The 23767-nt window shown below is 40.1% G+C and overlaps 1 protein-coding gene across 3 annotated transcripts in view; it reads left to right on the plus strand.

Moving 5' to 3' along the window:
• Window positions 1–23767, plus strand: part of LOC124053480 (chemokine-like protein TAFA-2) — a 54393-nt gene that overhangs the window by 12236 nt on the left and 18390 nt on the right. Inside the window, exons 1-2 of one of the 3 annotated variants that reach the window (XM_046378668.1) lie at window positions 9079–9243; window positions 21599–21702. In XM_046378668.1, the coding sequence (XP_046234624.1) occupies window positions 9158–9243; window positions 21599–21702 (190 nt within the window). In that variant the 5' untranslated portion in view covers window positions 9079–9157. Of the gene's footprint in view, window positions 1–9078; window positions 9244–21598; window positions 21703–23767 lie in introns of those variants that run through there. The other 2 variants (XM_046378667.1, XM_046378669.1) reach the window with 2 other exon arrangements.

Genomic DNA, 23767 nt, shown 5'->3' on the forward strand with positions numbered 1-23767 from the left:
GTATTTCAGTTTCAGTATTGTTTGTTTGGTACAGCAGATGTCACCTCTGGACAGGCTTTGATGAAATTCAAATCCAAAAATGAGTGATATACCACGCTGATGGAAGGTGTCACATTTGTCAGTGACAGATGAAAAGCAGTGCCACACATTGCCCCGTGACCAGTCAGAACTGGACCTGGCTGTTAGAGAAGGATGACCCAGTAATCCTCCCAGCTGTCGTCTTCTCCTCAGCTGCCTGCACGCTTTGATGGAAGATTGGATAGCCTGAACGCTGAAGTGAACTAAATGTTTCCTTTTCGGCTCTGTGAAGGACACGGCGCAAGTCGAGTTCTAAAATACTCAACTTTAATGAGTTTAAAGCAGCATAGGAACCAATTACAACGTCAAGCTCAAGGTGCTGACAGCTAATTACAAAACCAGACTGAGGAAACACTTGCAATGAGCAGTCCGTCTTCCTCAGGCAGCACACCTGACTGCTGAGAGTCATATGAAGGCAGGAGCTTATATTAAAATACACTCGTCTTATCAGTCTAACTTGTAACAGAAGAGATGTCTTGTTCTGATGGGTGCTGTAACCTTCTCTGCCTACAGGGAGGAATGAATCTAACTCTAAAGGGCGTGTTTGTCACATCTGCTCTGCTGCTGACGTCACTTGTTCTTCAATATGAGCAACGACAACAACAACTTGCTTGCCTCTTTAGTAGAGATTACATATACTCAGGTCTTGAATTTCATAATTTTAGAGGCAATTTTTATTTCTTTTGTTTTCTAGAGATTTTGATTTCACTTAAATAGACGCACTCATTTCTTAAAGCATTAATGCCTTTTAATAAACAGCACAACGCTTCTAGAGAAATAAAAATAGCCCTGGAGGATGTGATGTTTTTAATTCAGAGCATTATTAATTCAGACTTTTAAAACACATTTAAACATCTTCTGGATGCAGGCAGATTGTGAGTAAAACATACACACTGTGTAAATTTGTTGCATGCTGTAAACAACATTCAGATTCCTCATAACAAAACATCAGGGTTACTGAGCTGCATTAATGAGCTTGACAGCATCATGTAAATAGTATAATAAAGAAGTATCCCTTTAACTTCAAAGCAACTCTTGAGAGAGATGGTATTTCACTTAAACTGTGATAATATTTTACTTAGTTTTTAGTTTAGACTATGAAAAGTTGGAAGGAAGTCAAAACTCCAGCCTTAGTGTACTGTGTAGTGTAGTATAGCTTGGACATATACAGAACACCTCATTTCCTCACCTCGGGCTACAAGGTGTGATGGTCTGAAAATAAAATTGCTCTGTATACTGCAGGTGTTGCTAGACTTTTTACTTCTGAGTTTTTTCTCTTCTCCATTCGCCTTGCAAGTAGGTGAAGCTGTGCCAGAAAGCCCCAAGCTGTGATATGAAAACAGAAAAGAAGACTAAATGCTTTAATAAAATGTAAATGTTCGCTTAACATCCACTTCATGAAAGCACTCAGGGTATCAGCACACTGCAGTTTGCAGTTGTTTCCCTAGGTGCTGGTTTTCTTCACCAGCCTTTACTCATTGGTGTAAGATGTGGTTCATACTGAGGGGCATCTGCTCAGCATAGCACTGCCTCTGTTTATAAAAAAACAAAACAAAAAAAACACTTAACTGCTATCAAGTTAAAGAAAATTCATCTCAGCTAACAAAAACAAAGAAGAGAAAAGCAGAGATGTTTATTGGTCTTTAACTGATCTTGTTTTGAATTTGAAGAGAGCTGCTTCAGTGACTTTTACACCATTTGAAAAAAAACTAAACAAGAAAACAACATCCGTTCTGACAGAATTATTTCTGGTAAGTAAGTAGAATTTGTATCAAAGTCTGCTGAAGTTGTTTGCTCTCTTGAAGCTGCCAGAAAATGTCTTTTCAGACAATCTAATTGTCTGGTGTATTGAATATAAAGCAGTGTCCATCAGTCGCAGCCACTTTCTTTTCCAAAATGGAGAAACTTTTTTTGGCACATCATTTAGTTCGCTGGTTCCTGTAAGTGATGGAACAGTAACTGATTTAGCGTGGCTAGCCGTGCTTGATAGGAATCATCAGGATGGTAAGCAGGCGTCTGTGACTGATCAGATTTTGTGGTTGCTCGGCCACAGAGTTTGACTGCTCACTTGGATGTTCTTAATCTGTCCCCTTCAGTCCTTGGCTTCTGTCTACTGACCTTATAATCACAGACAGAAACTTGTAAATGTGCGGGGCTGTTATCAGATCATGGGCTTCGTGTTTATTTGAGAGCTTAATGATGCCTCCCAGTCACTATACTGTGTACAAAAAAAATCAAACCAGTTATCAGAAACGCATGATGCAACAGCGTGACATGATTCGAGGAGTTGTTGTAAGGACATTAAGTTATTATCACTTCTATTGACTGCTATAGGCAGCAGGAGGAGCTGCAATAACATCAGCTAAGTCGATCTCTTACAACAAAAGTCTACCAAACACTAAACCACAGTCTCTTCTCATACCGTTGGGCTGCAGTGACTTGACACAAAAAGTCAATTTTATAACCAAGTAAGATCACGAATCAGAGCAAGAAAAGGAAAAGCATACTTCTTCATACTATCTTCACTTTTTACAACGTGGTTCAGAAAAGAGAGAAGAAGAAAAATATTCATTTGACGTGCTTTTTCTACAGTGTGATGCCAAGCACTGCACTGGCCAATCAAATACGTGCATATTCCTGGTACTTTGTAAGGTGACCTTTGTATTTCTATGGTTTACCTTGGGATGGTTTGGCTGAAATATGTTATTGTGTGATAACTTTTCAGAGTCAGTGGTGCAATGTAAATAAATTTACTCAAGTACTGCTCTTAAGTACAAATTCGAAGTAGGTGTATTTAACTGAGTATTCCCATTTTATGCATCTTTACACCTCTGCTCCACTACATCTCAGAGAGAAATATTAAAGTCAAATTTATGTTTAAAGCACATTTTAAAACTTCACTTACTTTTTACTCAACTACATTTGGTTCCCACCCTTCCTGAACAATGAAAAAGATGTTTCTCCAAATGTGATGATTTTGAATTGGATTTTTTTTCTGTTAAACTGAAAGATGAAGTGTTCCTTGATGTGTTGAGAAAATTGTGCCATTGCTTAATCTAAAAACCTGGGTGGATTATATGGAAAATACATTGTCTGAAAACAGAGCTGTTTTTCAGAGCTCATTAAAACATGACTTTTAAGGGATTTCAGCTCGGTGATGCTATAAACATAAGATTATCTTACAGAATATGATGCTCTGCAGCAGTATATAACGTAGTTATAGTTATGGGCCCAGCCTTAAAGATCTATAGCAGTAAAATCAGATATAATAGAAAAACAATGACAGGGAACATTTTACTGCACTATGAGTATTTTCAATTTTGATACTGGGGGTAAATTTTACTGGTAATATTTCTACTGTGTCTGTTATTAGTACTTTTGTGAAAGTAAAAGAACTGAATACCATCCCGATGCTGTCCAGAGTTGTATTAAACTGGACTTCCTGGTTTGTATTTCATGTCTCACCTGAATTATTGGCAAACCTCAGCATCAGGTAGAACACCTCATACTATGCAGCATGTAGCATTTTGCTAATTTTACGATTTACCTCACAAGCATCGATTCTGAAAGACAGCATTATTGCTCAGTATTCCTATTTTTTCACAAACCTTTGTTAATGGAGAGTAATAAACTCGACTGGATTCTCTGGTTTATATTTTCTCATTGGCAGCACACCAACACCAGCAGTGATTTCCTGAGGGCTATATTCAGTCTGAATAGCCCTAGTGGGTGGCATTCAGGTTGGTCAGAAGGGTAATCACAACATCCTGCTTTCTTAGTGGAATTCTTCTCTCCTCTCTCTCCATCCACATTGTATCCATCTACTAAAGGCAAAAAATACTTGTGAGTGAGTCAAAATGTATGCCAACATGTGCTAAAGGTTTTAAACACTAACTGCAAATGTGTGGAAAGTGATCTTTCAAGGACAGAAATTTTGCACCTGGTAAAATATTGTTGGCTCAGTGAAGCTGATTAACAACCCTGTGATCTATTACAAACCTCGTGGGCAATGAGGCAGAAAATGTCCTGCTTTAAAGCTGTCACCGCCAGCTAATACACTTGATATACATTTGTTTCACAGAAGGATTGACTGTTAACGCACCATATGCGTGTATTTGGATGCATTTGAACCTGTGTGCCGAAGCCCATGCTTTCCGGGCTTACGACATGCTGAGCAAAATCATTTACCCATCCAAACAGCACGTCAACGGCTTGCAAAGTGACAGGTTCTTTAATGTCAGCGTTTCAGTTGTTGGTTTTCCAAATACGTAGAGTCATGTTGCTGTGGAGGTTTTTAAGGAGAACTTCTGAGTGATAGTAATGAGCTCTAGGAGACAGCAGCGCTGCGGTCGTAGCCGGCACGGCGCCCAATTATCCACTAGCACCTGTCGAAGTCGGTCGTGGCTGTGCGTGGCTGTTTCAGATGGCATGCTTGCAGTCCCACCCCTCTGCTTTCTACTGTATGTCCCATACTCTCCTTTAATGAGAGGGGGTTTGCTATGGCACAAGCACAATGAGTTGTACACTTTAAAGAGGCTATATGAAAGGAGTTGTGTCTGAACTGTCCATTTTTCTTCTTTTCTTTTTGTTCATTCTTTCAGACAAACATCAGATTTGGACTCGTTCCTGACTGGTTGTGCTCACTACAGATTAATCAGCCCAATCAGTGCGCAGCATTTCAACTGGAAAGATTCAGACTCAGCGGGTTTTCCTCATTTGAATTAGAAGAGCTGTTGTTGACTTCCAAGTGAGCTGCTGAGCAGTGTTGCGTTCACATGCATCAAATCAAACAGAGATGACTAATGATTAGCAAGCACAGATGTCAGCTTCATTAATGAACTCTTTTATTTACTCATCATAGTTATGAGGCAGCGTTTACTGCTTTCTGTATTAAGATGATTTCTTAAATGTCATTTAAATGAGAACCATAATTGGTGTGCGGAATTAGAGAAATCTTTGATAAAGTCAGTTTCCTGGCCGTATACACACAGCCTGCTTTCTAATCACCTCTTTACATTAGATGTCGGCGTAACTTGATTTCTCGTAGTGATCTGGTTTCTTGAGGAACACACCCTGAGATACATGCTATGTTTTGTATTGCCTTACACTACTTTCCAGTGCAGATACTTTTGGCTGTGGCTGTTAAGAACAACTATGAACATTTAGTTTGATGTGGTCGGTCAACACGTCATACAAACTAGTTCTGTTTGAGCATTAACCGACCCTATGACTATGAGATTATCCTCAGTTATGTGCTCATATTGCTCAGACCACAATGACCTTCGTTCAGGAATAGTGTGATGCTCAGCAAAAAGTCAGTGGGTGGAGTTCAGGACGTATGGATGGACAAAAGCACAATGTGGTTCCCTTTGACCACAGAGATTGCAGTTTTCACCTGGTCTCAAATCATAAAGGTGAATGTTCAGATGTGTTTCCAACCATATGAGTTGCACTGAGCACTGACAGACAATTTAAACTAGTTGATATAAGAACCTGTTGGGCAAAGTATGTGCCTGGAATGAATTATTTTTATAACATCATGGGAGAAAAGCCCTCTTAATGGCTTTGTGTCAAATTTGTAACTTATAATTTATAACTTCGTAACGTGTGCTTTGAATTTCTCAGATATGTCAGGATAACACACACACACACACACAGATCTCTGGTCTCGCCTTATTTTATTGATAGGTGATATAATAACTTGGTGAAATGTAGTAAATTGCATCTTTACATGACTCAAAAATACAATAAAATTTGATGAGGAAATCAATTCTCAGATAACATAACATCTCAGTATTACATTACCTGCTCTCATATGTCCATGTGAGACATAACACAATGTTAGATGATGATTCAGTAATAAATTTAACAATATTAAGAGCCACAATGTGATGAAATATGTTCTTGTTTTTCGTCGTGTCACATTTTCTACAAAGTTATTAATTATTATTATTATTGTAATTCTTGTTCAAATGTGCTACAAAATTGAATTAATTAGCACTATTAATCAATAATCCATTTGTTTCTCTTGTTATCTCCTTTAAAGAAATGTGTGCCACTTGTTGAGGAAGTGATTTTAAACCAGTGTGAATGACGTAAGTCACTCCAGTGGCTTTAGGATCAATTGCATTTAATTCATAAATGCTGCTCTGGGAAAACTTCTCTTGAAGAAAACCAGACAAGAACAAAGTATGAAAACTTTTTCGGGACTATTATTTGAGGGAATCCGCAGATTAACAGATTTGTGGACATTTGCAGACTCCTGCTGTCCTGCACCACATGCCCCTCTGCATCCCTGCACTCAAATAGCAAATATTCTCCTAATCTTGGATGTGAATTGCACCCTCTGTAGCGGTGATAGTCTCTTTAAATGAGGAATTTCATATTTTAGCATTCATTGTCATATATTACATTTTCCCTGACAAAAGGAGGAAGGGGGCCACCATGTTCTTAATCACTTAAATCCACATGCAATCTGGCTCAGCCATCTTAGCCAGGGCTGCAGATCCATTAGTCCCTTCTCATTTCATGGGGAGAGCTGCCAACCCATTAGTTCTGCTATGCTCTGCTAAATTTCCATATCCTTCCATTTCAACATTTTCTGCAAGAAAATGGAAAAGTTGCGGATTAATTCTAACTAATCCTCCATTTTTCTATTGCCTTTAATTACTTGTTCCGGCCTCTGACACTCTGAATGGTCATCAGCAATAAGTTGACTTAGCACGGGTCCCATCTTATTGTTAAAGAAAATGGTCTTGTGTCTGTATTTAAGGGTATATCTTGAGGCTTTAGCTTGGCACACACACACACACACACACACACACACACAGGAACATACACTCTGATTTCTACTTGGAGAGATTTTCAGCTGGATGTTTTTGTCTCATTATTGAACCATGTTAACACCACTAGAGTCCCCTCTTGTCCCCTTTGATGGATTTCCACTCCTGCAGAAAACCTATTTTCTCATTCCATGGACCTTTAGTTCAATCCAGCTCTCATCACTCATTACAAACAGACTAAATTCAGACTATGATTAGACTGAACAGTCGACTGATCTTGGTAGGACTTTTTTCCCCTCAGAGCTCCGGGTTTTCGTACCTTCGGCTCTATCCTTCTTGCTTGCTATCTGCTCTGAGTATATTGAACATGACTGAGGAAATATGGCCTCCGAGAGTTGGTGTAACCCCCTCCAACCACTCCACCCATCCCCACACTATGGCAGTCACACAGCATACAAGTCAATGTGACCGCTGAGGCAGGAGCAGTCTTTTTACACTGTTAACGTTCAAAGCAGGCCCAAACCACCCGATGAAAGCAATCTAATACCACAAATTAGCCTGTCACTTAGCCTGGATTATAAGCCTCACGAGGGCCAAGGCTAAAATAACTTGAGCCTCGTTATTCTGTGATGTAAAACAGCGGAGAGAGAAGTGTAACCAAAAAAAAAAAAAAAAAAGGTTTGCAATTTAATTTTAAAGCCTGTGTGCTCTGCTCGATCGCTTCGTGTAATGAAATTGATTTTTTTTTTTTAACCCCTCTCCCCTTCCTCTGCACCTCGGCTTGGACATTCTGTCCCAGCAACCCCTCGGAGAGAGGAGCGGCACCGTTCAGAGCCCGCGCTGGGCCGCCTCTGCTGCTCGCAGCGGCGCCTCCGATTTGACATACGAGAGAGGTCGACACGAAAGAGTGAGAGATAAGAGGACGCCAGGCTGGTGATTTATGGCTCATGTTGTCGGAGCTCGTCATTTGTGATGCAGTCGTGGCTGTCGTTGTACTACAAAGACGTTTGGAATGTAAATACAGCCTGTGCAGGAGAGTGTGTATCAGTTGTGATAAGCTGGCACTGCTTCCCTCTCTCTCTTTGTTCTTCTCTGGGTTCAGATCTCTTTCCCTCACACACAAGTGTGTATCTTACTTCAGTTACAAAAGAATTCTATTGTCTTGAGTTCAGACTAATAACACCAGGCTCATAATGCTGTGTTTTACTGTCCTCCATGAGTGAAAGTTTTCAGTCTGTTTTACCTCCGACCATTTGGTGTGGTCAGCAATGAAAGTCATCTGAGTTCGTCCTTCCCTGCACGAATAAAACACATGAAGAGCTTCCCAAAATGACACACAAAAAGCTTAAAATGTGTGAAATGACACGTGAAATGTCCTTAAAAGTGGCCTGCTATTTAAACAGCATCCCATAGGATCATGCAGACTGGAGCGGTTGATGGGTCAAACAAAAATTAGGAGACCAGGGTTTGTATCAAACCAAAAGTCTCCAATGACCTGTTTTCAGCCATGTTTATGGTTAACTTACATTATGCACAGTACATACAGTACATAGTGTAAGCTCTGTCACACACGTTGCATAATTCATTTTTTTATGTAACTTCTTTTAATCCAACCATGATCTTTTCCTGATCCTAAGCAACCAAAGTGCAACTATGACAACAAAGGTCACATGATGGTCTTTCAGTTTAAACTAGCATCAATTAATAACAATCAACGAATCAACAAAATCAATTGGCAGCTTCACTGATAATGAAAAGAATTATTAGTCACAGCCCTAAAAATAAGATGCAGGGTGGAAAACAGCAGACTTTTCCATTGAAGACTGTTTAGCATTTACTGTTTATTTTTGTGGTTCATCAGTTTCCTCAGTCTGCTTTATCTGTTGTATTTGATGATTTACCACATTTCCCAGAGTGCCTTCCAGAGAACCAGTGTGAAGTCGTTGCAATCAGTTGCAGGTTTTACACAGAAGGAGAGAGAGACAGTGATGGCGAGAGATTTCCCAGCTGACCCTGACTCAAAACCTAACCTGTCTTGTTGCTGCATTGCATGCTGGTCTTTTTTGTCTTCTGTGGGTGTATAAATTGGCCTCTATGGCTCTTCTACGATGGATTTCTCCCCACAAGAGTGTGAAACATCAGTGGGAAAATGGAATAACGGCTGAAGAAAGATGCCTTTGGTCTATACAGTCAGTGTTTTACATCAAGAAACTGCTTTTTCTTCTTTTGTAGCTGGATGTCACATTGTCTAAGTTTGCTCAGTTAAGGCTTTCTATCCCACATAGACGTCCACACGGATGTTGACGCAGGAAGAGTTGATGAGGACTCGTGCTGGGTGGAACTTTTTCAGAATGTCTCCACGTGAAGAGTCCTACACAAATAGGTACTGTGTCATAAATTTAGTCCATATTCCCTTGGCTCTTTGACATGAAACAAGGGTAGGAGGCATCAAACATGGAATTTAGTCATGGTAATTGGCCAACAGATATACCAGAGCATGGGAGCTAATTAAAGAGTATTATAATCACCTGTCAACTCCCCTCCTGTCATCATGGCGGCACTGAAAAGTTTCATTAGACACCTAATAATAGATTTCCCCCATGCTCTGACACCTCACTCCTCACCTTCTCTTCTCATCAAAGTGTGCGAGAGCCGACGCTATTCATGTTTCCCCCACGCTCATTGGCGGCAACTAATCCAAGATGGGAAGTTTTGAGTTTCCAATCACACAGACTGAAGGAAGTGCACCGAGGCTGAGCGCACCAAGCCTGTCACCAAAGACAGCATTTATAGTCGCAAGTGAGACAGAGTTGCGAAGGGAGGGAAAAAAAAAAAAAAAGTCAGCCTCTGTTGCTCTTAAACATGGCTGGAAAACTTGAGAACTCACAATTGTTCCCTTTCATATCACCTTGTCTTCTGCTGTGTTATTCACAGCAGTGCCATTCATGTCTGAATTTAGACACAAATTCTCTCCTTGTTCCTATCTGCTCACTTTATTATCCTATTTAGTTTTCACAAAAGCGAAGCGGCTGCAGGCTTGACAGCCGTTTCACACCAAGTGCACGAATATCACAATGTTTTGATTGACACTCTTCCTCTGCTGTGGCTCTCTTCGCTGTGTTTATATACCTTCCATTTTGCTTCAGCTTTGTGGTGAACATAAATATAACTACTATGCAGTATCTCCTCTATGCAAAGGAGGATTTAAATCAAATTATATCAGTGTAGACTTATTTAGAAAGTATAAACTGATAACTTATAATGGAATCTATTGTCTCACAGAGCGAAGAAAACTTGCCAAAAGGTGCTTTAATTTTTTCAGAAACGAGGAGTAAGAAGGGAGACAAATTATCCAGAGAACATTTGGCTTTGACACGTACAGGCGCAAGACTCAGGCACTGGCTGTTTGTTTAATAATGATGATAAATGGCAGGCTACCTCAGAGTGTTATGTATGCCTATGCTCATATGTAATTTCTTAAGTAGATTTTCTTTGTTATTTTTAAAGGGAAGGTGGCCCCGCTGTGCACTGGAAATGAATAGGCTACCAGTTGTGTTACAGTAGCAGTACTCAATCCCTCCACGCCACAATCAGGATTTAGCTGTGATTTGATTTTGTTTAAATGACATAAGCCACGTTGTAAAACTCCCCGTAAACAAAACTAATCTCATCAGGTTCTTATTTATTCTAGCAAAGGCACATTTTCCCCGAAGAACGGGACAAAACTCTTGCTACACAGGCGAAGTCGGCTAAGTCAGAGATGATGTTTTTAATTTAAACCAGCATTAAAGGCCTTCAAAATATTTTTCCTCAATGAGCTTGTTATTATGACTGATATAAAGACCCAGGGTGCGTATTTGAACATTAAACAAATTAAAAATATCAGGTAGCACACTAGAAGGTATTTGTAGGCAGATATACCTTCCAACCTGCATTTATTTTGCATGGCGGGTACACATATTGTCATCACAGTACTCTGATACGATGTGTCAGTCTAAACTACGCAAACTGCTGGTGAGGCCTGTGAGTTTATTTGTGTACATGCAGTACTCTGGTAACACGCAGCAGCATCTAGCCCACCAAAAAGCAGACTTAGAAGAGCTTGACCTGTCACAGCCCCGGATTCATTCCAGCGCCTTGAGCCAAATATCTAGCAGGGATGATCATGACTGACAAATGTGTAATGTCCTTTCAAGAGGCTTTGATTGTATCACAGTGGTTCCCCCTCCTCACTCTGCTGGTTCCTCTGGTGAGGACAGGCTTTTCAACTCTTAGACACAGGTAAATAGACTGGGGCTGATGTGGAAGGTTGAAATTTGTTAAACATAGACCTGCCAAAGCTGACGTAATATTAATAACATTAAGCTGACGTTGTGTAACTTGTGAGGTAGTTTGCTTGTTCACCAGACATTTAAGCTGGCAAAGTTCTGTTGTTCGAGCGGCTCAGACTGTTTACCTGACTTTTCACAGTTCTGCACTCATTATTATGACTGCAGTCGAAACCGTAACCATAATGAGGGGAGCAGATCAGAGCGAGCGCACGTGCCATGTATGTGGGTGTCATTTTGCACTTTGCATAATTACCATTTTGACATCAGCCACCCAGGAGCTTCAGGTGATAATGTGGCTAAACCTCTAATTACAAAGGCCTACACTCTCAGATATTTTTACCACCGAATAGGCGTCTCTTCATTAGGCCAAATGATGTGTGCATTATAAATTTGCAAATGAATGGTAAATAAGTATGGGGTCAACCTATCTAACATACAAAATCATTTTTAAGAAGCCAACTTGTAGCACATTTATCGTGAATGCCACGCTCCTCCTGCTGATACAGAATGCAATTTCTCTACTGTTATCAAATTGGGACAAAAGGAAAATGGCATTTAATATTCTGATACATGTAAAATGAAAAAGCCTGGGATTCAGCTGTGGCTTATCACGTAACTGACAGTCAAAGCGACGCTCAAACTCAGGTTGCCACATCCTTTTTATCCTGAGTAACTGCCACAAATGTAATAATAATCATCGTCTTTCAGTTGTTAGTGAGATGGCAGAAACACAATAAGCACTGCAGCCAACTGAATTTAATCAAATCAAACATCCCAACTCATTAGAAACTGCAATAGCATGAAATTGTGACCCACAAAAGTGAAATTGAATCAGACTGAGAGCTTCCTGCTGACTCCCACACACACCTGACTGGCTGTCAGGGATAAATATAATTTTTCATACATCATTTATTTATTATCCTCCATGTTGTTCTGCAGTCATTGAGCTGACATACTGACACATCCACAGCAGCGATGCACAGCGACAGAGGGATTCAGCGTCTCGCACAAGGACATTGCGCTGTCACCGGGATCAAACCCGTGTCCTTCCAGTTACGGGACGGACTCTGTAGCCACGACGACTCACTGACACCACAATGTGACACCAACATAATTTAGAAAAGAGCTGACAAAAACGCCACTTGGTGATTTAGCCCACCTTAGACCTTGATGCAGTTTTGACAGTTTGACTTCATTTCCTGCATGTCCTTCAGGAAACTGTTTGGGTTGAAGAAATCGGGCACTTTTGTGAATGCTGTTCTCAGAGCAGTTCTGCTAATTTTTTATTTTTAGGTTAGTGTTAAAGATAACAAAATATTTTCTGTCTTGGTACACGATTTCAGTGGCAGTTTGTTTCTATTCAGTTGTGTGGTATTTTCTCCTGCAGGTTTAAGGTGGAAATGAAGCTTCTGAAACACATTTAGACCATCATGGGACATGAAGATTTTTCACTAAACTAAAGAGCCATGAAAGTAATTAATTTTTAGTTGTGTTTCATTTTTTACAGTACATTGGTTGAAAACTGCCCTTGGTCACTATAGTACAAGTTATTAAGCTTCTAAAACAGACCATCATGGAAGTTCTTCTTCTCTTCTTCATCACTATTTAAGGATAGAAATTTAGCCTCCTAACATAACATTTTCCTTGCTTGATGAAACAAATGCTGAATGATAGAATTCACTCAGTACAGACATGACTATGGCTGATCATCTCAGCTACCTCTCATCAATGTGTTTTCCAGTTTTTTTGAGTAAAAGTACAGAATACTGTTAGCAGCATTTACTAATATTTGTCAAAATGCAGAAAAATGAGTGAGCAGACTCATGAGAATTTCTCTGTTGTACTTCCTCAAGGTGGAACTTTGAACTTTTTTGCTTGATTTTTTTTTCGAGTCTGAAAAGTAATTACTAGCTTTAGCTATCAGATAAATGTAGTACAGCAAGTACTTTCTCTTTAATGTACAGAAGTATAAAATAGCATAAAACAAAATAGCATTAAGAAAACCTCAGCAAACAGCTCAAAATTAAACATAAAAGCAGCACTCGCATAAAGGCCCGTAGTTACACTCATAATGAATATCAGCCCAACATTGCAGTTTTTCTGCACTCTAACGTAACACAAACATACTTATTTTGACTAAAATGATTAGACTGTACTCACTGATAATTCATAAAGCCTCAGCTAAGAGAGCAGGGAGGCAAACAATTGGCTGCTACGTTATGAAATCTTAGCTGTACAAAGAAAGAAGAGGAGTCTGGTTTTAGAGGAGCACACTGTGATCTGCATGAATGATGCTACGCGCTGGTGGTTCCAGGCCATTTTTGAAGGTGGGGTTAGACTGAAATAGCACACTGGATCATGAGACGGTGATGCATAGACACTTTGATCAAAGGAAAACTAAGGTTGAGACCATTTGGCTGTTGCGGTTTTGATGAGCGCGGCCTCTCGGATAGCATCTCGACGTGTCGTTACGGAAGGTCGTTTTGGTGGTTAACTCTCTGAAAGGGCACTCAGCATCAGTGTCGGGTAACAGCGCTCATATTTGCTCTGCCTAGGCTTCTTCTTTGGTGAAATTTGAAATCAAGGCCTTCATTGCTCAGGCTCCATTGACGCTGCAGCTGGAAGTGTCCCAATGAGTTTTTATCTCACATGTGACTCAGAGATTACATTTTATAATCAGTGTGAGTTATAAAAAGATGTGTGGTGTCATTTTTTGCAGTTTTGAACAGAATCAGATGGAATTAGATGATTTTTTTTTTTTTTTTTGCTGATACCAAAGCAGATATCACAGTGTCATCATGATCAGGCCAGCTTTGCAGAGAAACATCAGACAGTTGGACACTACATTTAAAAGCAATCCAAAAATGTGTAGCTTGATTGGTGATTGGAGGAGATTCGGAAAAATCCAGTGAAAAAGGCTCAGACGAAATCAGCTCCAAAGACATATTTATAGCATGTGGATATTTCACAGAACTGTCGGGTTCTTGATTTGCAATGTGGATTACATCCTACAACTGATATGAACAGCCAAAAATAATCAGATATGAGCAGGAAATGAGAAGTGAGCATGAAGGCCTGAGGAGTGAACCGAGCCACTTACAGTCCCTTGTGTCAGAATCTGGATTGTGAATCACACATCGAAGGAAATGCGTCCCGCTGCGGGCTGGTGCATAATGATTTGATTAGCTAGTCGTCAGGACAATGTGCTAAAGCAGGACTCCTTTTATAGACATAAGTTTACACATCAACTTTAACACGGCCCTGACAGCTGTCTCGTCGTGTTTATGAAGCGAACTGAGCGGGATTTGTGGCAGATGCTTCACAGAGCGCGTGACAAAGAGTGGGCAAACTCCCTTGTTTGGCGTGACAGGGTTGAGAGCTTCACTCCTCAGCTGTCAGAAGGGAACATCTGTGTTTTGGCAAATGAGCGATGTTTGCTCTGCGACGGAGCAATCGGCTCCCTGCAGCCGTCCGAGGTGACAGTCTCTGTCACGGTCCAAGTGAAGAGTGAGATAGAGATGAAGGGGAAGGGGGGGGAGAGAGGGAGTAATCCCTGTATCGAATCCAACTGCAGAAACAGAGAGGAAAAGTCCAGCTTTTTATGGTTTAGTGACACTCCCTCCGCCGCCATGCAGTATCTGTGATGCTGTGGATTACACACTTGTCTTGTGCATTTTTAAGGGTGCTTCTTCCTACATTCGTGGGAAAACTGAAAATTGAATCTTAAAATGATTACTGCCACGAAAGCAAAACACATTAAGCTTTACTACTAAAGCTGCTTAACAGGCAAGATATTTATGGAAAAATGCCCCAGTCCTTATAAGCCTTAAAGTGTCTGAAACAAGGAAGAACTGTTCATTCCCAGAAAATGAGTCTGTCCACTTAAAAACGTGTTTGTACTTCCACTGTTTCATCTGGATGTTTGAGCTTCACTGTGCAGAATCATGTCTGTGCAGAGTTTGGTACCGGGGCACTGATGTTTTATCTGTTGAAGGTGTGATGTTTAAACATTAAATCTATGTTTAATGTTGTACGTATGAGCAGGATTTGGGACTTCACAACTAGCTGAAAGCTGATTGTGGTATGATATTAAGCATACACAAGTGAGATGTGAAAATGTAAAGCCTCCAGTGCACATACTCTGAATGAAATCAAAAATATTTGCATATTTGTATAGTCTGGATTTTTTAGTGAGAGAGGATGTCCCAGTGAGGCTGTGGTTAGAGCAGAAATATCCAAACCCATATGCAAAGCTTACATAAAGGATTGCTCTTTTTCAGAAATCAGACTAACATCTTACTTTGCATTGTCTCATATCATTGTCTCAGAACAATCATGCTCCTAAAGTCACATCATTGTGCAAGATACATCACATTTTAAAATGTTTCACAGGGTTTGCATGTTGCGGTAAGAATTCAAACTGTAATTACAGTCACTTTAAAAATTGACATTCAGCAGGCAGAGAGCAGGTGAGAGATAAACTCCCCAGTTTTTTTTTTCTCCTTTGCATAAAATATTCACTATTAATAGGCCAAGGACGATAGAGTCTTTCAGTCACTAATGAAAATTATTGTGGCTTTGTGTAAGCCCATCAAAGCAGGAAAATAAGTGACACAATTGGGACAACAATGAAAAAAAGAGGTCAGAAATGAGATGTAGCTGGCGTCCTTGATTTTACTCATGTTCAGCATTGCTCTGCCAAATCAAATACATATTTGTATTTAACTTTCCTCTTGCATGTAAACACTGTTATGAAGCATGACTGTGTAAGAAGATACCAGCTTATCTTTCCCTATTGATGTTTTACAAACCGTAGATATTTGTCACATTGAATTTGTTCTTGTTTCAGGTGGATTTTTCACTTGGAAATCTGAGTTATTATGTACTATGTGTCAGTGCCAGCATTTTGGCTTCAGCTCTTGTCAAACAAAATACAGTCTGAATCTTTGTTAAGCTCTCACCTGTCTGTGCATACAAACACAGAATTTGTAGACATATCAGAAATCTGCCACCAGCCAAGTCTGTCTCTGTCAAGGAAAAACTGGCGTAGTTCATTATATCTGACAACCAGCTTAGTTGTACGCTAAATGATAAGGCAAGGTGACTTTATTTCCGAATGAAGGTACTATATCAAAGTGAAAATCATCGTTGTTGCTTCAGAAGAGTCTTGTCTTGTGAAATGTCAGCTAATATACATTTTTAAGTAAATTTTCCCACCAGCACTCAAACATAGCATGAATTTGTAGACGTGTATGGGCGCTGGAGACCGTGATCTGTGAATAAATACAAATGAATGTCTCGAATATTTGTAGACTTTTGCATATATAGGAAGCTTTTTGAAAGAAAGAATGGTCAGATCTGTGAAGTTATACATAAATATGTTGAGGTTGTATTGTATGCGTTTGTAAATCTGGTTTTGGTGTGTGTGTGGACTGAAATATGTGTTTGAGGGTGACCAAAATGATGCAAAAAAACATTCTAAACAGTTATGATATGTATGATATTTTTCATTTGTAGCTCATGCAATACACATTTGTGACCACTGTGTCCAGTTTCTCTCCATGAGATCTCCCATACATGTGATGTGGAACTGGGACAACTTGATAAGCCCTGCAGACTTGGTAGTCTAACTAGCATACTAATAAGCTATTAAGAGGAAAGAGCCCATGCCAGGAACTGGGGAAGGGAACGTAACAGAAGGGAACATAACCTGAAACTTTTTGATGTATGTTCAGTCTCACTGTCAGTACAGGAGAAATCTTGGGCAAAGTGTCAAGCTCGTGGGTTGTTCACTGTGTCTCTAGGCAACAGTAAACCAAATGTTATTATTTCTCCATCGACAGCAATGAAGTGAAAGCAGTCTCTGGGCAATGCTGTGCTTTGCCCTGTCAAAACTTTTCCATTCATTTATTTTTCTCCTTTTCAGCAGTTAAAACACCTTCAGTGAAGACTTGCCACGCCTAATAATGTTAGTTTGATTTATACTGTAACTGTACCATGATACAAAACACAATAAAAGAAAGCTAATGCATTTTCATTATTAACAGATAATCATAAGTGTTCATAATTTATGCTGAGTTATTGGACAGGTGTATTGAGGTGTGTGCAGTGCAGGGACTTTATTGCTCCGGTACATCAGAGATAAGGTTGGCAGCCTTACTGCTGAATATAAATTTATGCAATTATTTCTTTTGATTTAATTGAGGTGGGGATTCGCTGTGGTTGCCACAGTAAGATGTTTTCATCTTGGTGAGTGTAGGAGAAGCGACACTGGAAGCGACGGTTCGTCAGCGAGTGTGTCCGTGCACCAAGGTCAAGCCTCGAGTGGAGTCTTTTTAAAGCAGCCTCATTCGTCTGCTGCTGTTGTTTCATAGAGAGGAAGGGAGTGGGAGGGCAGGACGAAAGGACTGAGGACCATCAGAGTTTTGGGCATAGACAGGGATTCTTGCTTCATTCACTTTTAAACTAATTCATTTTGTACTCTTGAAAGGAAATCGGATGATCTACGCCGCAGATTAAACGCATCACAACAGAGCCAACTCATAACAAAGGGATAAAAGCCCAATCTCTGAATAAATTTGAGCACACAAATCCAGGAGAACTACTGAGGTGACACCAGTGAAAAGAATATGCATTATTCCTCAATAAAGGTGTTCATTTGCATTTGAAAGTGTCTTCAAGTGCAGTGCACAACATACTGTAGATAGGAAAATGCTTGGTCTCTGCTGGCAAGAGGAGAAATAAAGCATTGCAGACAGTCAGGGAATAATTATACATTTCATTTAAGCTTCAGTTTATTAGTATATGTTTTCAAATTCCCCAGGTGCAATAAAGGCTCCCCTGCTTAAAAATATATATATATAAAAAATGAATAAAACTTGTACTTATATATTTTAGTACATCACTAAAGTAATTATAAGGCAACCAAGACAGTTTTTCTGGCAAGGGAATATTCAAAGAAAACCCATGATTCTAGAGCAGATCATACATAAAGGAATAATTTACCATTTTTGGAAATATACTTATTTGGTTTCTTTTAGGTAATAGGAGATAAATATCAGTGTCATCCATCTATTAAATATAGCACATTTATTTGAACCCAGCTTAGTATAAGGACTGGAAGCAGGGGAAAGCTAGCTGACTTCGTCCAAAGGTAAAACGTGTGTCTATAAAGTTGTCTTATTTACACATTACCTTGTCTGGTTAACCCTCACATCATTGTTGTGTGGTTCTAAGGGGATTTATGTGTTGGAAGTTATGCATTCAGTCCTTCAGTTGATGCATTTAAGTGAACTCAAAAACAAGGAAGCTATTCTTTCTGAATGGGATAAATGAATTTCTGCTTTAATTAAGGCATTATTCATTCTATAATTATTATTTAACATGTTACTACCATTTAAAGTTAGTGCTGATCATGTTTGCAAATAATAACACACCAAGCAATTTAACATTCATATTCACTCTTCACTTTGGGCTTTGCCATCCTCTGAGGGAAATATCTGGCTGTTTACCAGCTAATGTTCCACTGTGTTCACTGCGTAGTTGCTATCTTTTGCAGTCTGGCAGTTGGTCCTGAACAGTGCAGTGGATTTATCTTTTTGATGTTGTTGTTGTTTGCTAAAAACAACTGCCTGCTGTGTCTAAAATGCTTTGGAGATCTGAGAGGAAATGAACAGTAAGGTCATAATTCTGTGCAGGTTTGTCATTCCGAGTGACCATTTGGACATTACAAACGGTCATTTGAGCTATTGTTAATATAAACACATTACTGAGTGCAGCTTTAAATTAGGAAAACAGGATTATATTTTCTGATGAAGTTTAAGTTTTTCTATGTTTTCTTTTAACCATGATATAACGTTTCCTATCCTTAACCTCACTAAACCATAACTACAGAGGGAAAACAGATCAGAAAACTGCTACATGAATAATTTTTAGAATATGAATCACACAGTTATGTAAAATGTGCCACTCCCTGTGCAGCAGAAGCCATCAGACAGTGTTTAAAAAAGCAGTTAGAAAAACCTCGGTGAACTAGATACGGGCTGGATTGCTTTGTTGTGTTTCATCAGTGGAAAGAGAGCAGCTAAACAGACATTTATTCATGAGAAAATGTGATGATGACTTAAACAGCAGCAGCATTTTTTTTTTTATCCAAAGTTACTAAAGACCTCCACTTGAAGGTCAAGATGTAAAACGGGCTCAAACTGTAACAAATGTTCAGCGACTTGCTCTGCCAAGCACACCGCCAGTGACAATGAAATGTCATTTATAGAACTGCACTCTTAGACAGCGCCCAGCAAATGATGCTGTAGTGCTTTGCCCTGCACTCTGTCGCCGATGACCCTTTTTCAAACGGACACACACACAAATACACACTGTGAATTGCACAGCATCACCGACTGGCCACCATTTCAACCCACCATTTTTTGGGCTAAGCAGCGGCTTTAAATCTGTCACCCTGAAGGTGAACATTAGCACCTACCGCTCTAGTACAAGCACCTGGATGTACAATTTGAGGTCAATTTGTGCAAATACATAAGCCTCACCATCACATTACTATCACACTCAACATCTGAGTGAATTTCCTTCCCCATGCCCCTCTAGCTACCTTGAATTCCCACATAAGTGTCATGGAGGTGGCAGTGGGCCCCTATAACCATTTATGTCATTATGATGATGGAAAAAATCCACCGTGAAACTACAAAAGATCATTTGGGTCCATTTAGTTATTTGGTGTATTTTTCTTCCATCTGCGAGTAAGTGGCTAAATGGCATGATGTCTAGATATTTCTAGCATGTCCAGCAGGCATCACGGGAAATACTACTATCGACTATCACTCATTGAAGCAGATAAAGCAGGTTGTGGAAAGCAGGGTTTGTGACAAAGTTTTGATGTCTGACTGATGAGACCTAATGACAGAATCGACAGCTTTCGTTTGTACCTACTTAAGCTAATGTCAACGTTAGCTTCACACACATGGGATTAACTCAGAGCCTTTAACAATGATATGGTGTGAGTTTAGCTGGGGGATTCAGACAACTGTTCACCAGCACTGGGCAGTAGTAATGGATGCTTGGTAAATCAGGGTCTTTAGGGCACAGCTACATTGTGACTGACAAGTTGCTACTACAACGTGTCCTCTGGTTTATAGTCACATCCAGTCAGGACAGAGGCTTTGCAATGCACATCCTCCCGAGCTCTTCCCTCTCGTCCAAACGTGGTCACTTCTGGTTACAAAAAACCCCTCCAAAAAACATGAAGGTGACAAAAATAATGCTAAATCCAAGGCTTCAGAGTTCCACAAACCAAAAGATGATGTGGTAAAATCTCTATCCACTATTTATCGCACAGTCTATGGCTGCAATTCACTTTAGCAAAAAGCACATGTGAGTTTCTTCATCTGGTGATTTATTTCTCATATCATTTCAGAAAAGTTAAAAGGCCAGCCAAGTTGTTTACAATGTGTTTTTTTTTTACATGTGTACATATCATTTGATACTAATTCCTGTGTGAGGTATAAAAAAATCTGGAGAAAAGGTCATGTTCGCCAAAATAAACTTAATTACACAAATAATCTGAGAACCCCAATGAGGTTTAACCAATCTATATGTCAATGAGGCAGACAGATAAGAGGTGGGCGGCAGTAAAGAGGGCGTAAACACAGCTTGTAACACTGTACGCTCACACCATACGATACCATGTCTCTTCCAGTAATTACCGTACTGCTGCAGCATCCCTGTTTGAAATTTGATCATTGTCTGTCAATGATAACACACTGTGCCAGATGGCCTATGCAGTGTGGCCTCAGCTCCACCACACTTCATTAGGGAGAGGGAGTACAGAGGAAAAGGTACTATAGAGGGATGGATTAGCCACTGTGGCCTGCTCTCTCTATTCCACTCTGCTATAGAGCCTAAAGAGACTTACTGAATCCTGTTGAGGCAACAGAGGGTCTTCACCTCCTGTTCATGTTCCTGCTGTAAGAGCCTTCTGTTGGAGGAAAGCGAGGGGGAGGAGGTACGAGGGAAGAAAGAGGATTTGGAGACAGTGATCTCGAGCACTTTCACAGCTGTAGTTTGTTTTGAAAAGCAGGAAGATGGTTAAGAGCCCGCATCTCCTCCTGATAAGAGCAAACATGCATTCAGACAAGCCAAGCTACTGTGAAGTTAAAGTGTGAGCTAGTGGAACAGCACCCTCTTCCTGTTGTGTGCCATAAAACCTTCAAATCAAACCAAAAGGCTCATGCTGCAAAATGAGATGGAAGTTAAGGTGTTAGTTGGAAAATGGAAATAAAACAATAGCAACTGTTCTAATGGTAGGAATGTTATGGGTTTACACGAACATGTTAAAAATAATGTTGTAATAAATTATCAAGTCACGGTAACCCTCCTCTTTCTCTTCCTCAGGATGAGTGAGCGATACACGCAGATCGGAAGTAAAGGGGGTCTACTTGTAATGGTGCTTGTGATCAGCGTCTGGGAGATGACCATACAGACGGAAGCCACTACAGGTGACCACACTAAATCTAAATCACCTGGCTTTATCTTGCTCTTTGAGTGTCTTTTTTTCTTGCTCATTGCTTCTTAAGCATACCTTAAGAAGGAGCAGTTTCCTCTATATACTTTGTCACTTGTTGCTGTTGTTTCTTATGGATACAAATCAGTGAGGCTTACTCACGAAATGTTAGAACTGTCACCTTCTGCCTCCATCATTCACACACAAATTCACTGGGGGCAAATGTGCTAATTCTGCTGCCAGAAATGCTCATCAGAGAACCAAATGTGTATTAGTCCACTACTGAAAATAGTCCCCAATCAAAGCTACACTCTTTATTCCTGTTTGGTTAACTTTAGCTAGAAACTTAAATGCCCATCTGTCTCTGGAAATGTAAATGCCGTTAAGACTAAGCATCGCAGGCAGGGTAGTAAAGTCATACTATTGAGATGGACTGGAATCATTGGTATTTTGATAAAGCCAATCTTACAATCTTATTTTTTTCTTCTAACTACTTTTACCGAACCACAAAGTAGCCAGGTAGCCAACATTGATGAAAATTCAAATAAATTAGGAGCTTTCCATCAGTCCAAGCATTTTCAGAGCTAGTGTTTTTCAAGAAGTATTCCAAACTGATGCAGCAAATCCTGATGTGCTAGTGAGAGTCAAACTTTGGAATGGTACATTCTACATTTCCCATAGTGCAGCCCAATGGATAGATTTCTATTCCCCTGGAAATTTGTTTCTGCAGAGTGTGCATTATGCAAGCCTCCAGGACGGAGATACATTGTACAAAACATAGACTCTCCATCACTACACACAAAAACACAAAAAGACTAAAATGTTGTTCTTTATTGTGATCAACATTCAGCATCAATATGGCAGCATAGACTGTGTTGCTACAGCAGAGTATGAGTCGTAGTAATGCTTTGTTGGTTTTTGTTCAATCTGTCTGCCTACATCCGTCAAGCTCTATTTGCAGTTTTTAACATACCATTCTGTTAAAAAACATGTGATCCAAGCCCAACATGAGGGGGTGCTAATGACGTCATCAAGGGTTATTTTCTTTGACTTGACAAAGCTCCTGCGGAGCCAGAGAAGAAACTGAACAACTGTTTTCACAGGCTGAGTCATACTCTTTGTGACTAGTAAACCGAGACTGAAGTGTTGAATTGGAGTTCCCCTTTAAGATAGTTATTCCAAAGATATAAGGAATCAGAAAGCTTTGAATGACAGGAATCCTACAAAGTGAACTGCTGTTCACAGAACATATGAAGGCAAAGACGTAGCAGAATTGTGAAGACAGCCAAAGAACACTGACAGTTCAGCTGCAGGCAGCGCTTCTTAACCATTAGATCGTTCTAGAACGAGTTCCAAAGGTGAGACCAGTGCTCCTGTCTCTCAATAAAGAAGAACAAATCGAGATAAAGGCACTTTCTCTCGGTCAGTTGTCTCAACCTCATCATGTGCTCAGCATCAGGTGACCAGAAGAGGCCAGAAGTTCTCCTCCACATCCAAACAACTTCTCTCTGTCTACAAACTTGCTGACTCTTGATCCATCTGTTCACACATCTCTGTAGGAAGCAGACTTGCAGAGGCTTGTTTGATTTGCTTATGGTGTGATGCCTCAGCTCTCCATCTAAAACACAGCAACCTGCTGCACCAATGTGAAGCAAGATCCAGGACAAACTCATGGAGGGAGTGGTGCAACGTTGGCTGCCACTTCTATTTTGAGGTGTTTAGAAAGGAACTTCTCATTATGCAGCATCCCAAATAAAATGTCACAGTAGTGAATAGGGAAGTAATTGGATTGAAACATCTATTTTGGAGGTACGAGTCAAACTCGTCTCCCTTCGCCTCATTAAAAGTGTTGTCGAGTCGTCACTAGTAAACCCAAGGAGATCAATTATGGCAACTCAGCAACATTACAAGTAGAGGCCGACCCACATGTTTCATCACTGGGAGTCCCACTGACAAGACAGACTCAGGTAATTGGTGGTGTTCAGGCAGTGCTGCTGCCGGACAGGACGTCTATTTGTGAGCATGTTTGAAAACGTTCTTACCTCTCCCCTCTTTGTCAA

The sequence above is a fragment of the Scatophagus argus genome, chromosome 22, assembly GCF_020382885.2.
Source record: "Scatophagus argus isolate fScaArg1 chromosome 22, fScaArg1.pri, whole genome shotgun sequence".
Taxonomy (NCBI): Eukaryota; Metazoa; Chordata; class Actinopteri; family Scatophagidae; genus Scatophagus; species Scatophagus argus.